General features: G+C 46.2%; 1 protein-coding gene across 1 annotated transcript; it reads right to left on the bottom strand.

Moving 5' to 3' along the window:
- Positions 1 to 747: 747 nt before the first annotated feature.
- polr2a (RNA polymerase II subunit A) lies at positions 748 to 13616 on the bottom strand (the record flags this gene model as incomplete). Its single annotated transcript, XM_079214910.1, has 29 exons — positions 748 to 4398; positions 4603 to 4752; positions 4849 to 4962; positions 5066 to 5252; positions 5356 to 5559; positions 5663 to 5845; positions 5956 to 6060; positions 6156 to 6256; positions 6348 to 6555; positions 6645 to 6908; positions 7038 to 7243; positions 7649 to 7754; positions 7862 to 8033; positions 8299 to 8482; positions 8629 to 8851; positions 8943 to 9146; positions 9276 to 9370; positions 9523 to 9691; positions 9789 to 9998; positions 10081 to 10291; positions 10438 to 10562; positions 10687 to 10819; positions 10929 to 11149; positions 11332 to 11493; positions 11638 to 11919; positions 12043 to 12216; positions 12347 to 12483; positions 12593 to 12725; positions 13530 to 13616. 29 exons carry the CDS (start codon positions 13614 to 13616, stop codon positions 3248 to 3250), a joined length of 5901 nt encoding a protein of 1966 aa, XP_079071036.1. The 3' UTR covers positions 748 to 3247.
- Positions 13617 to 15218: the final 1602 nt, after the last annotated feature.

Here is a 15218-nt window from a genome sequence, read left to right as displayed (position 1 = left end):
CACACATCATGGAGATGGCGCTAAAACTGCTTTACGACAGGTCACGTGGTTTACTGGCACAGGTGTTTCCCATCAGGACTCATCAAGGGATCGTCTGTCGCCTCATGTAAGTGTCCATCAGAAGAGAAGTGTGTTCTCTGGTTATCAGAAGGCAAACCAATAGTGCCATTTCAGTCGACTGAGGCATGTTATTACCTTTTTCTTCATTAAATGTAACAATACAACAGTGCAAACCTACTTAATTGCAAGTATAAGTCTCTAAAAGTACATCAATATTATTTTACCATGTAAAGCACCATACAAATACAAATTATATTTACTTAAACCAAAGTAAAAATGGCCATCTCAATTATCTTTTTAAAGTGTTGTATCAAGCTATATTATATTAATACTGTTTAAGCAACAGTTAAATGTGGCAGCCAGTGTGTGTAGCTAGTTTACTGAGTTATACACCATTGGATATTTGAGTTTTATCATTTTTATTATGTTGATATAAAATCAAAACATTTGTGTTGCAGTTTGTCAAACTTGGTTAAAACATCATAACTTATTGAAGTAGGTTATAGTGGCATACAATTGTCTCTGAAGTGTCCTGAAGTACAGAACATGTATACCCCAATTACAAAAAAGGTAAATTATACCAGCATTGGTGTCTATACCTTCCAAATTAAATGTTTTGTTTGTTGCATATAACAGTAGCATATTCAGTATACTAACTGCATTTAAAATCATCAAGACAGATGTGTAGTAAAATTTTTATTCATGTTTTTCCAAGTCAAAAAACAAACAGAACAAAGATACAGAGAGTGAGATAATGAATTGATTTCTATACAGTGGCAATTTCAAGTTGAACCTTTGCCCAGACATGTGAAGTCTTTCCTCAGTTTGAAACCCTGTCTGGCCCTCAGACGCACACTAACGCACAAGCACACACACACATTCATACAACCTGGGAGCCCCGATGTCCTGAATTGACTGGACAGCACACAGTTAAGACAACAGGATTAGATACAAGCATGGTGGACAAAATATCACGTCGTCTGGGGGCTTAGGTCCACCACAATATTTAGAAGTGCATTTTCCAAACCCGCTTTATCTCAAAAGGCTAGACGAGGCCGTCCTTTCAATTCACGACCATCTCGGAAGCAATGTTTCACAAAGTCATGACAAATCATTTAAACATTTTCAGAACAAAACCCAAAAGATTACTGGCTGTGTTTCATCACCTCAGGACTCCCAGTCAGATCCAATGCGTCGTTCCCACCCCCCACCCCATGATTCCCCTCACTAGTACATACACTGGTAGAAAAAAGAAACACTGATTTCAGAAATGCGGATCACTTGTGGATGAAGAGGGAAGCGGGAGGAGACCCAGCTAGTCCGATCAATTCAGAAACCGCGTCGAATGATCAAATGGAACGAGGAGGGAAAGGACATTTATTTCCCATTATCATCATCATCATCATCATCTGCCGTACAGACGGTTCCCCAACACAATCAAACTAGGTGGCGCCATGTGAGAAAGCACCCATATTCAAAAAGAAAGTTCGCACTAATGTAGTGGGTAAGGATTTGTGTGTGTGTTTTTTTAACAGAGAGACCAAAAGTGCTGTTTCTTTGGACAACCTCTGCTCAAAAGAAATAAACTGTTCAATGCCGTTGAAAAGAAAAAGGCTAGCAGGAGGACAAATGTTGCCCTCTGGCGTCCCGAGAAGTGAAAACCCCCAAACTCTACCTTCAACTGAAGCGTCGGCACGGCCTAAGGGACAGCATGCAACGCGTTAGTAAAAAAGAGCAGAAACCTCAAACGGTTGAGGAGAACGGGGACAAAAATAAAAAGCACTCCCCTCCGTCCCGCTGCCCCTTCATCCACAGTGTACAAACATGAGGCTGCAAACAGAGTTACAGTCACCAAAAGCAAACAAGAGAAAAGCCAAAAAACAAAAATTAAAAGTCTTAGTTTTCCTCTATCCATTTTCACACAGAATAGTATTTAACTTTCTTTCTTAAATAAATTGAATAGTCCAAATAAACCTGTGTACACGTCAGCTATCAGAAATGGGACCAAGATTAGCGAGAAGTGGGAGGGATTCGAAAAAATTTAAACCTAAAGCTTGAATAAAATGTATTAACATGTGCTACTCATGCAAACAATGACAAAAGCAGCAACGCCAAACTAGCGTCCCTCGGCCACATGAGCCCCATTTCCTCCTAGAAACAAAATTAAAGACAGAATAATCATTTATTTTATTATTATTTTTTCATATAAATCTTTAAATTCCCAGTGTCATGGAATTTTAACTATCTGGAAAAGTGTTTTCTTTTTGTTTGTTTTTTTTTCTTTTTGATGCACAAGTCTCCAAATGGTATCGGACAAGAAGATGCTGGTGGCCTTTTCATGACATCTTTCAGGTTTTGTCTTTGGAGCGTGAAGGCGAAGAGGGGAGGGCGATGATGGGGACATACACCTATGTAGTTACTGATGTTCAAGAGCGAAATCTCATTTTCCTGCAAGCCAGTTTCTCTCCCTGATCATGTATGTATTTAACCATCCAACTTCCTCCTTTGGACAATCTGACCCAACCTCTCTAATGTATCCAACACCTAAAGCTCCATCTTTGATCCACAAAATAGCCCCAAAGTGGCAGAAACTCAACTTTTACAAAAGCAGCAACGGTCTAACTAGATGAAATATGCAGTAAACAAAGTCTAAACTTTACCTCCTTGATTTTCTTTAGAGCTTATGCTTTAGTGATGAATACAATCCTCTTTTCAAAAGGCTTTTGGCAATATGTACGCTTTCCACAACTAGACACCCAACATTTAGAGAATGAGAGAGAGAGAGACTGGATGCAGTACACTATTAAGTTAAAAAGGGACATTTTCTCCCCGTCATGTGTTCACCACATCTTCCTCTCCTTTTCATTCCCTCTTGGGATCTGCAGTTTTGCCCCAACACCTCATGTGAAAATTAAAAAAAAAAACTATTTCAAAAAGGCAGCCTTTTTTCCCTTTAGGCGGAGCAGTCAAGTCTTTCACACAATAGTTTGAAACATTTCTTGTGGTAAAGGGGGGTCTGATTGTAAAGACAGGAGCATAACAGAGGTCCCAAAGGGGAACAATCCCAATTAGGACGCCTGTGGCAAGAAGCACCGCCACCTCCAGCTGGTTATAGGTGCTGTCCTTCAGGTGTCCACCGTGAGGCGACGGCTTTCTTCAGCTGCCTCCCCTTCTCCTCCGCGGCTCATCAGTTATTCTCCTCGTCGCTGTCGTCCGGGCTGATGGCCGGGCTGTAGGTGGGGGAGGTGGGGCTGTACCCAGGGGAGGTGGGGCTGTACGTGGAGCCTTTTGGACTAGTGGGCGAGTACGTAGGAGACGTGGGGGAGTACTTGGGTGAAGTTGGGGAGTAAGTCGGGGAGGTAGGGGAGTATTTGGGGCTGGTGGGGGTGTATGTGGGCGAGGTGGGGGAGTAGGTAGGAGAGGTGGGGGAGTATTTCGGAGTTGTTGGTGAGTAAGTGGGAGAAGTCGGCGAGTACTTCGGCGATGTCGGGGAGTACTTTGGCGATGTCGGGGAGTACTTGGGAGAGGTGGGGGTGTACTCCGGGGAACTGGGGCTGTATGAGGGGGAAGTCGGGGTGTATTTGGGGGATGTGGGGGAGTAGGAGGGAGAGCTGGGGCTGTAGGAGGGGGAGCTGGGTGTGTAGGTGGGCGACTGCGGGGTGAAACGTGGACTGGAGGGGGAGTAGGACGGAGAGGTAGGGGAGTAGGACGGAGAGGTGGGGGAGTAGTTGGGGCTGGTCGGGGTGTAATTGGGGGAGGTCGGGGAATAAGAGGGCGATGTAGGGGAGTAGGAGGGAGAGGTGGGGGAGTAACTGGGAGAGGTGGGCGTGTAGTTCGGCGATGTCGGGCTGTAGCTCGGGCTGGTCGGCGAGTAAGAGGGAGAGGTGGGGGAGTAGGACGGGGATGTGGGGGAGTAAGACGGAGAGGTGGGGGAATAGGAGGGGGAGGTGGGGGAGTAGGAAGGCGAGGTGGGCGAGTAGCTGGGCGACGTCGGGCTGTAGCTCGGCGACGTCGGGCTGTAACTCGGTGAGGTGGGAGAGTAGGAGGGGGACGTGGGGGAGTAGGACGGGGAGGTCGGGGAGTAGGAGGGAGACGTCGGGGAGTAGGAGGGAGACGTGGGCGAATAGGACGGAGACGTGGGGGAGTAACTGGGCGAGGTGGGAGAGTAGGAAGGAGATGTCGGGCTGTAGTTGGGGCTGGTTGGGGAGTAAGAGGGAGAAGTGGGGGAGTAGGAGGGTGACGTTGGGGAGTAGCCGGGGCTCTGCGGGGTGTAGCCTCCGGGGGAGCGAGGCTCGTAGGCCGGGGAGGTGGGGGAGTAGTTGGGTGACATGGCTCCACCTAAGGAGGAAAACAGAAAAACGTTTAAGGGCGGAGAAAATCGTGTTTGCTTACTTTAAGTTCAACAGAACACAAAAGCACTGAAATATCTCTTCAATCATTCTGTTGCTCCGTCTTACAATAGACACACCGCGTTTCCTCTTTCTGCACGTTACAGTCATAGCATTAAAATTTAAATAAAATCTGTTTTCTGCAGTGTCTAACCTGGAGACGGGATGTACGGGCTGGCAGGTCCCGGGGACCCTGGGGACCCAGGAGTGGGAGACCAGGCCGGGGAATAGCCTGGAGAGAAGCCACTTGCGTCCGACGCTGCACTGGGAGAGAAACCGGCTGCTCCAGGGGTCATGCCGCTTCCTGGAAGAAGGGAAAAAAGGCAGAAACTCATTGAAGGAAACCTCTTCCCCCTAAAAAAAAAATAAAGGCGCCAAAGCAACCTGAGCAAACACTCACCGACACTGGGAGACCAGGCACCGTAGGCCGGGGTTGCTCCGTTGTTCCACGGGGTCATGGCAGGAGACATGCCGCTCATGGGACTCGGCACCGAGCCGAAGAACATTCCAGTGGCTGCAAATAGGACGGGTACAGAACATAAATACCACGGCTCTTACACTATATCTATAACAGAAACCCATTCTGTGCAATATCCGACAAACAGTTGTGCACTTACGTCCGGCCACGCTGATGCCAGGAATGTTCGTGGGGATCTCCATGCCGTATTTACACTTCTCCGCATCCAACAGCAGGTCGAAGCATCCTGTACCAGCCGGGGCGAGCTGGCCGAGCATGATGTTCTCCGACACCCCCTTCATGGGGTCGCTCTCAGCATGGGATGACGCCTCCATCAACACATCCACCTGGAGGAGGAAATGCAAGAAAGAGTGTAACTAGTTATTAAAATTGTCCCTTTTTTTCGCAGTAGTTGAGCGAAGTATTGTTGCCAGTTGATGATTGTCTCACCGTCTCCTCAAAGGAACACTTCATGAGCGGTCCGGTGTCTTGACGGTTGATGCCGTGACGCGTGATGGCCATCAGGTGACCGCGGCAGGTCATGGTGTCACAGAGGAGAGCCAAGTGACGGTAGTTGACATAGGAGCCGTCAAAGGAGATGACGTGGTTCAACTCCCTCTCCAGAGCCTTTCGCACGGCCTCAATTCCCAAGACCTACACAAGAGAGAGAGAGATGCAAAGGAGGGAGAACGTAAATATTTGTCTTGATCTGATGTAATTCTACAGCGGAGGCAAAGCTGTGTTTTGTGTTTCGTACCGTGAAGATCTCCACAATGTCGTTGGAGGTGGTCCTGACGGGATCTACGTCCTTCTCGCTGAGGACCCTCATGAGGCTCACGCCGTCTGTCTCGAGGATCCACTCCTGCAGGGCCTTGAACTCACCTTCCTCTGTGATGATGATCTTCTTCTTATTGTCAGTCTGGGGCAAGTGCATGTACACCTGGGGGAGAAGAGTGAGACCGTTAACTTATAGCCACAGACAGGTGTCTCTCTTTTGTTACTGCTGCAGAAAACTAAAGTGTGTGTGTGTGTGTGTGTGTACTCTGTTACCTTGCTGATCTGCTCAATGCCTTGCAGGGTCATGTCCGTCAGCATGTTGGACTCGATGCACCTCAAGAACACGTCATCATCCATTTTGTCCACCACCTCCTCATCCTGGACAAGGAATACAGGCATTCATGATCACAGGTATTCATGATCAACATTGAAACTGACCAGAGGGCGAAAGTGAATATAATATCGATGCTCACCTCTTGGAACTTATTCTCATCGCTGTTCATGATTCGGATTCGCAGAACGAGCTTCTCGGCGTTGTCGTCATTGAAAATGCAGTTCAGGTCATCACCAAAACCTTGAATACAAAAATAAACACGTCATCAAGGAGAAAACCACCTGCGAACCCGTTAAAACGACAGACTACTGATTGTGTGTGCCCAACCCACCTGCGTTGATCTTCTCTGCAATCTGCTCCATAGTCAGCTTGCGATCGGTCATGTGCTTGCGGTCGAGCTCGATGCGCAGCAGCCAGGGGGAAATGCGCGTCACGTCAAAGTCGGGCATCTCGTAGTAGACGTTCACCCACTCCTGGTCCTCGGCCACCACCGTGTTTTGGGGGTTGGGGTCGTAGTAGATGGCGGTGTTGGCCGTCACCTAAGTGAGGAGGCAAAACTTTTAGTTGCCGCTTTTAAATTAGGATGACCCTTAAGAAGGGTCGCAGCCAATAAGGTCCCTCCGCTCACCTTTCGCAGCGTGGTGTGCTCCAGGCGACACAGGATGTCCTTGGCCCTCTCAGCATCGCGGGCTGCCTGACCCAGCAGGAATACAGTCAGCGAGGGTGTTTTGGGCCTCTTGGAGATGTTGATCAACTCCTTTAGACGAGGCACACCGAGTGTCACGTTCTTGGCTGACACACCGGCGTAGTGGAAAGTGTTCAGGGTCATCTGGGTGGCCGGCTCTCCCAGAGACTGAGCGGCCAGAGCGCCGACCATTTCACCCGGGTGAGCCTGAGAACGGAGGAGGGCATGAGATCGATTAAAAAAAAAAAGGAACAACGCGTCTTCAAAGTTCCACTTTAAACTGTTTGGTCGACATCTCAAAACTGTGAAACACAACGATATGTATGCTGAGCTTACAATGGAATGGTTGAATTTGGTTTCAATCTCTCCCAGCAGCCAGTCGTACGCCTCTGTGGAAAGGCGGAACTCCTCGGTCATGCGCTTAGAGCAGAGCGTGGAGCGCAGGTGGATGTTGAAGAGCAGAGTGGCGTTCTGCTGGGCCTGTCGACTCAGCGGGTCTTCGCCATTCACAATCACCAGCTTCTTACTCAGATCCTGAAGACCTGGAGATTGCAAATACACGCAGAGATGTACATTGTCATTTTTGTGTCGGCTTCATGGTGTAGTTTTGTACACTTTAACATGTAATCCTTCCTACTGTGATGCTATAAGAGATATTTGTATCTCTCTGGCCAAGAGAGAAACTGTTCTACTTGTTATGCAACATGCAGGGATTCACCAGGCGGCTTTACGTGGCTTTAAGGGCCACCTGAGGTCAGGCCACGACCTCCTAGTTCTAATTCTACAGCCAGTGCTTCTTCCACACACAAAGTCCTGTCACTAAATATAAGAAGGAGCTGTCTGAGTAGCAATTGGGCTTTAAGTGTCAACAGATAAGGGGACAGCGGACAAATAAACAATGAGCGGTTGTATTCACAATATTATTCATAGAGGTTTTTTTAGCTTACCCTCGACCACCCTTAGAGGATTGAGGTCTGTGGGGGTTCTAATGTTGATGCGGAAGATCTTCTGAGCGTTCCAGATCATTCTGGCCAGGTTGCATGGCAGCACCACCTGCAGGCGAGGAGAAACATTGCAGTTCATGAATATTTTTGATTTCACGTGGCAGACCAAGAGGCTAACGAAAGAGCAGAGGCATGTCTCCAAATGTGAGCACCCACCTTACTGTCCCCAGTGGGGAAAATGGCTCGGAGGACCTCTCTGTCCTCCTTCATCTTGTCAAATTCCTTCTCCAGGGATCCCTGCACGTGGGCATTGGTCAGCACGTCTTTCACAACGTCTTCCTGCAGTATCCGCCTCAGCGCTCGCTCATTGGTGCAATCAAACCTAAACCTAGGTGGATTAGACAAGATAAGAAAAGACGATGAAGATTATGCACATAGTTAAGGAAATGTATGCAGTAACATTTTGGGACTTTGGGAATAAAACTCCCTTCCAGTGATCACAAATTCATACAAGATACTGTAAGTGACGTCGAATTTAAAAGAAAAAATAAAGGTGGTTTGGCCTTGAAAGTTGAACATTATTCATCTCAAAAAACAACTGTCAAACAAAACACAACGCTCTAATTATCAGAGTATACGATTGTGCGACTTACTTCTTTTCAAAGGCCTTGTGCGAGGGTTTGAGTGTCGCCACGTTTTGGAACTCGACGTTCTCTCCTGCCAGGCCGTCCTCACCGTAACGCAACTGAACCACCTGGTTGATGGAGTTACGCACCGTGCCGTCGTACTTCACCATCACCGACTCCATAGACTTGATCAGACGCCGCTGGATGTAACCTGGTGAGTTAGAACAGATTTACCACGTTAACAACTACAAAGGGAAGTACATTTAAATGCATGTAGAGTCTTGCCAGTCTGGTAATAACGTATACAAATAGTTACTATTTATTCATAATTTCTTCTTTCCAGCTGCATGGACTCACCAGTCTCAGCTGTCTTGACAGCTGTGTCGATAAGACCCTCTCTGCCTCCCATGGCGTGGAAGAAGAACTCTGTGGGAGTCAGGCCAGCCAGGTAGGAGTTCTCCACAAAGCCTCTACTCTCAGGACCGTAATCATCCTTAATGAAGTGAGGGAGCGTGCGGTGTTTGAAGCCAAAGGGGATTCGTTTACCCTCCACGTTCTGCTGCCCCACCACAGCAATAACCTGAATAAGGAGGCAAGAAGGTGATGTCAAATATAATATACGCCATCATTCATCTATTATGAGGGAATGACCGTTAGACGGATTCCTTTACCTGTGAGATGTTAATCTTTGATCCCTTGGAACCGGCCACCACCATGGACTTGAAGTTGTTGTACTCAGACAGAGACTTCTGGGCTGAGGATCCTGTTTTGTCACGAGCGTCGTTGAGGATACGATTCACCTGGTTCTCAAAGGTCTGCCTCAGTGTGTTACCAGGGGTCGGCTCCAGCTCGTTGTTGTGGGCTTTCTCGATGACCTGGCAGACAAAAAGCAAAGGAAATATGTGTAGTTTTCTATTTGGGATTTCTGCTAGAAACCGATAGAACTATGTTGAAATAACCCCATTTCAGTAATTCTGTGAGTTTTGGAGACGTGTTGAGCTTACTTCTATCACATCCTGTTTGGCTTTCTTGATGGTGTTCTGGATGTCAAGGTAGGTCTTGGCATCAGCAATGGAGTCACCAATACCAATGGAATGACCTGAACAAAATATCAAGAGGAAACTCGTAAATATTGAAGACAAAACAAAAAGCCTAAGATTATAAAAGAGAAGAAAAAACCCCCACCAAATATCAATTTTGTTGATAATTTAATACCACTGACATACATAAATAAAAGTTAGGTTCATTTACCCTCGATGAGCAGCCAGTTGTTGATCACAGTCTGAATGTTGGAGTAGAAGAGTCTGGTGATGTCGTGGCCCATCTCCAGGTAGGAGATGTGGACGAGGGAGCCGGCTGAGGTTCCCAGAGATTTCTTACACAGGATTCCCATGATCAACTCGCCGTTCTCCACTACGACCTGTGCGTGTGACAGAAGTTGAACGCGGGGTCACTTGCATTGTCAGTCATTCCCATTCTTGAATTCTCTGCACGATTAAATGGGGGACATGGTGTACCTTGGTGTCCCCAGGTGAGATGTGCTTGTAAGGGCCACTGTCTTCCTCGTCAGGATGGGTGCTGTGTGTGCGGATCACGTTGATGTGTCCGGGAATGATTAGGGTGAAGATCTGCTTGCCTGTCCACATAGGACGGGGCTTGATGATGGCCGGCTGAGGCACTTTCCCGTCCCAAGTGGAGAGGAACATGAGGAGGTTCATCACTTCCCCCTGTGGTGGAGAAAGGCACAGTGTTAAGACCCTTTCAGGCCAGAACAGAGCAGCGGCTGGTGACCCCGTCGCGATCCCTTACCCGCTCTAAGAAGACATCTCTTTTGGTGAACTTGCGGACAGCCGTGAGGGTGTCCTGCACGATACCCATGACGGGCCTGTTGGACTGGGGTGTGACGATCATACGCGGCACCATGGCCAGCTCCTGAATCTCTGCCCTCGTCTCGAGGGACTGAGGCAGGTGGAGGTTCATCTCATCCCCGTCAAAATCAGCATTGTATGGAGTGGTGACACTGGAGGGAGACCAGAGGATGGGATGTTAGAACTGCGTAACCACATAGATAGCTCAGGAATTTGCATTAAGACCAAATGAATACAGTCCAAAAAATCCCTATTATGTAATTATAAAAGGAAGCTATATGTTGTCTTAATTTGGTACCTGAGGTTGAGTCGAAACGTGGACCACGGCAGAATCCGCACCCTGTGCCCCATCATGGACATTTTATGTAGTGTAGGTTGTCTGTTAAAGATGATGATGTCACCGTCACACATGTGCCTTTCCACCTAAAACAGAGAAAAACGTCAGTTTAAGTTAGTATAACAAATATATTTTAAATCATCAACAAACAAAAGATAGTTTTATTAGTAGACGTAGTTCTAGAGCTGCGTATAGGTATTTCAATCTTGCCTTGTAGCCAATCTGCAGGTGAAGGTCACTCGGTTTTGGGTGGAATCGCAGGTCAATTCTGTCTCCGTTGTCACGAATGATGTATTTGGCTCCCGGGTACTGGCTGTTGCCTCTTCGCACCAGCTCTTGTAATCTAAGATTGTCGTCAGAATTAATTAGCTGACGTCAAATTTCATAGGGAAATTTTGAAGTAGGTTTTTACACGTCACATAAAGTTTAATCAGCCGACTACTTTGCAGTACCTGTCAATATTAAAGGGTGTGACTATTTCTGGGAAGGTCATATTGGCCGCTATGGATCGTGGTACGCCCACTTGGTCGATTTGCAGGTTGGGGTCTGGGGTGATGACAGTTCGCGCAGAGAAGTCCACACGCTTTCCCATGAGGTTTCCTCGGACTCGCCCCTCCTTCCCCTTTAGACGCTGTTTTAAGGATTTGAGAGGACGGCCAGACTTTTGCATTGCCTGTGAGAAGAAGAAAAAAATAATTGAAATTTAAGCACTATGGTAACTACGGTGAAAAAAAATGTATACAGAAAACTCTGGGACTGTGCTTACGTTAAGTGTATTTCAGACTAGGTTCCATTGAATCTTGTACTGGGTATAACTAACTCTACATTTAAGGCAACAGGGAAGTGAATACAGACCCTTGGCAGGCCTGGCAATTCGTTGTCTATCATGGTGGCGACATGAAACTGGAGCAGTTTGACATCTTCAGCTATGACGTGCGCTGCAGCGCCACTCTGCTCGTTTCTTCTCAGCTGGTTGTTGATTTTGACGATGTCGGCCAGCTTGTGGGTCAAGTCATCCTTTAAAACAGAGATAATTGGCGATTTGTTGTTATTGTCGTAGTCGTCAGTTAGAGATCACATTTTTACACAGCTTCGAAATATGTAGTAATGCAGTGTAAGAACGCGACAAGAAAAAAACAGCCTGGGGTCAAATTACTGTACCTGGTTTCGAGCGGAGCCCTGCATAACTACAGCAGGCCTGACAGCCAGCGGAGGCACGGGCAACACAGTTACGATCATCCATTCTGGTCGGGCAAACTTGGGGTCCAGGCCCAAGATGACGTCCTCTTCATCCGAGATGCGCTTGAAGATCTCGTGCACGCGCTCGGGGTTCAGCAGGATTTTCTTCTCTTGCGAATCCTCATTAACGTGCTTCCACTCAGCAAACAGCTCCAAGCCGGAGCGTCTGATGCGTGGCTGGTAGCGCCCACAACCACCGTGGCCCTGTGTAGGTCACAATGTGAGGAGTGACAGAAAGTGTGTGAGAAAGAAATAAGTTGGGCAACGCTGTGTATGTTAAGCGCCGAAATGCCCATTTACTGGGACAAAAAGACCACATCCAAATACCTTCTCCTTGCTAATGTCCTCTTCGGTCTCCTGCTGTTCCATTCCAAATTTGTTGTCCATCTCCTCTCCTCCTTCACAAATATTTTTTCCTTTGCACAGCTCGTACACATGTGTCAAACGTTTCCTGGGCTGCCCTTTAGATTTTATAAGGATGTCTTTGATCTTTGGATTGGTCTGTAGGTAACAGCAATAGGAACAAGTTCAACATCAAAATAAGCCATAAACAAGACTGAAATGTAACTTTCATGATAAAATATCAGTGGATTTTGATCATCATCTATGATAATATACTGATTGTACTCACCGAATCCACCAATAGCTTCGAGCAAAAGAAACAAACACATCGAAGAACCTTCATTATCTTTGTGACGAAGCCGACGTGGAAAACTGGCTTTGCCAGTTCTATATGCCCGAAGTGCCCAGGGCATTCCGTCATGTTGCCTGAGGAACAAACAAAGATGTTTATAACATAAAGTAATGCCATCAGATAGGAACCACCGCCAACGGATCACTAACACATTCAGCATGAAATGCTAACGTGACATTATACCTGCACATGTTTGACATCTTCCGGTTCGTTCTATGACCCCTTGTCTGGGGTCCATAAGGCCACCAAGTTTAGGGCGCCCACCTTCTGTTGTTTCGGGGTACTTGATTCCCCCTTCTGTAACGGACATCCGTTTCTGGGGAGAAAGACATTGGTCATGTGAATATTAATATATATACATACACAATCATCGGCAGTTGACCATCTACCGTCTTCTGCATACATGTCAGTCCTAAATATACATTTTCTAACAAGCATGCTTCCATCTTCGGCAATACAATCTAAATGTATATACACCGCTTATATAAACCATCATCCAATATTGAGTGCTAAACATTAATTCAGATCTAGACAAAGCTTGTAGAACGATAGTCGAGTTTGGCTAAAATATAGCTCTGTAAACATTAACTTTCATGTTATGTGAAACGTTATGCTCAATTACATAAACATAATAGATTATTCAAACCTATACAGATCCAATCCTGAGTTAAAGAAAACATGCTACGAGTACCCTTTTATTAATTTATTTTGTGAATAAAGAGACCAATACGGACAATGCGACGAGTTTGTAACAAACAAAGCTAACTGTGTCCATAACGAAAAGCTATAAATTAAGCAAATAATTGAATTACTGATGGGCCCATCGGGTACATTACGTAAATAAAAAGGGGGTTTAATTCATGTGATCGCATGGATCCTTTTTTGAGAATGTTGTGCTTAGTTTTTCAAACTTCCTGCAACATGCTAGTTAGCACAAGCTCCACCAGCTTGCCATAGCTAGTTAGCTTAGGCTAGGCTAACAGCGAGCATTCCCCGTTGTAAACAGAACCGTGTCTTTGCCACATGTTACGATACAAGATTAATCAAGAAACTGTATACGTGATGTGTGATCTGTCCGGTAATTAATAAAATACCCAACTCCCCCCAAAAGAAAACCTACAAGCTCATCTGGGCTGATGATGCCGAATTGAACTCTCTTGATCGTGCGCAATGGGCATGCGCTGTCGCCGGAGGGCGGTCCGTGCATCCTGTGTATTCAAAGAGACGCGTCCTTCCTCGGCACGCCGCTTTGTGAGCAGGAACAGCCTTTAAATTGCCACCACGACTCTGGTCAGTCCGCCAACGGTGACCGGAAAGTCTCCGAAGGCGATATCCCAGGGACCTCTGCTGTCGTTAGCCTTTATAACCAAGTTACTTGTGTTTAGGTCCTAAGTATGATGGCTACCGACTGTTCCCTTCCCTTTTTAGGTCTACACTGTGGAGCGCTCTGAGCGCTTCTGAACATGAAGCGGTCCAACGCTTGGTTTTATAGACTGAGTGCATACTACGGGGTTGCCGACTCAGAAAGACAGGGACTGACTCATCGGAGGGTGGGACATGGATCTCTGTAGTAAAACGCTCATTGGCCATTCAAGACAGTTGTATGAATAATTAATTTTGTCTCACGTAGAGCCAATTAGAAAGCACGTTTGTGTTTTGAACGAATCAAAATCATAGGCGGGTGTTGCTTTAATATAAACTCACCCTGATTGGCTTTATTAAAACAGTGTAGGCGGTGCTGCGTATGCTTTGCATGCAAAATATGAATATCCAATTAAAATCCTCTCGATTCGTCCGTTTTCTTTTTAATATTGAGGAGTACAACATAGATGACCAATGGCTATGAAGAAATGAACCCTCTTAGAATAATTTCAACAAAACCCGCCCTTCCTCCGATGTTTGCCGAATGTGTCCGATGTGAAATTCTTCCCTCAGAGCAAAAATAAAAAAAATCTCTATCCTCCCGTTCGTCTCGCTGTAGATCAGCCTGGGCTCTAAGAAAAGAGGCTCAGGGCTGAGGCCTGTTAAGACCTTTGATTAAACTGGGAAAATAGTCAAAATACATGATATTTTCATCTCGAAACACTGTATCATGGATTATTTTTTAGCTTCTTTACAAACACATCGACGTGTCGGTTTTTCGTCTTCTGCATTTTTGTATCTCTGGGACTTTGTTGCAAGCCTCGGACTCGCCTGGGATTGATGCCCGGCCAGGAGACTGGATTTCCCGTACGCCCTGCAGGAAAGTCTGGGGGAAGCCTTAAGTGTTAATTCAACATAGTTTTTTTCACAACCTTTGTCAAAATTTTAGACTATCATGTTCTCTGTGCAATTTATTTTTCATTTATTGTGTTCAGTTGTTGTTATGTTTTTTTTTTTTTGTTAAAATGTAAGAAATTGTCGAAGGCCGCGTTTCGAAAGCGGTCTGAAATACTGTCGTTTTGGCGGTTAAAGCTAAATAACATTCGTTTGTATCGTCAGTTCAGTGTGTATTTAATCGGTAACTCGTTTATATTTAAGAAGTAAGATTTCTACTAGTAATTCAAGCGCCAACTGAATACATTTTGTATTACAAACGCTCAGATTTTCTCTCTTAGCATCGTAGCTGCTGATCTCATTAGCTTAATTTAGCAAACGACTAGCTACTTCCCCGACGACGACGACCGTGTGTCCGCTGTTTGTCTGGTGAAGCTTCGTGAGCTTTCAATGCAACATAGCCCGTGTTCATGTGCTGTTGTGCCCAGAAGATGTCTTCATGTCACGGTAAAGTAAAGTAGCCGGACGGCGTCGCCTTGTAATTAACATTACG

This window comes from Taurulus bubalis (assembly GCF_910589615.1).
Source record: "Taurulus bubalis genome assembly, chromosome: 3".
In the NCBI taxonomy this organism is placed as follows: Eukaryota; Metazoa; Chordata; class Actinopteri; order Perciformes; family Cottidae; genus Taurulus; species Taurulus bubalis.
The sequence above is the reverse complement of the archived record's forward strand: the minus strand, read 5'-3'. Positions and strand labels throughout refer to the sequence as shown.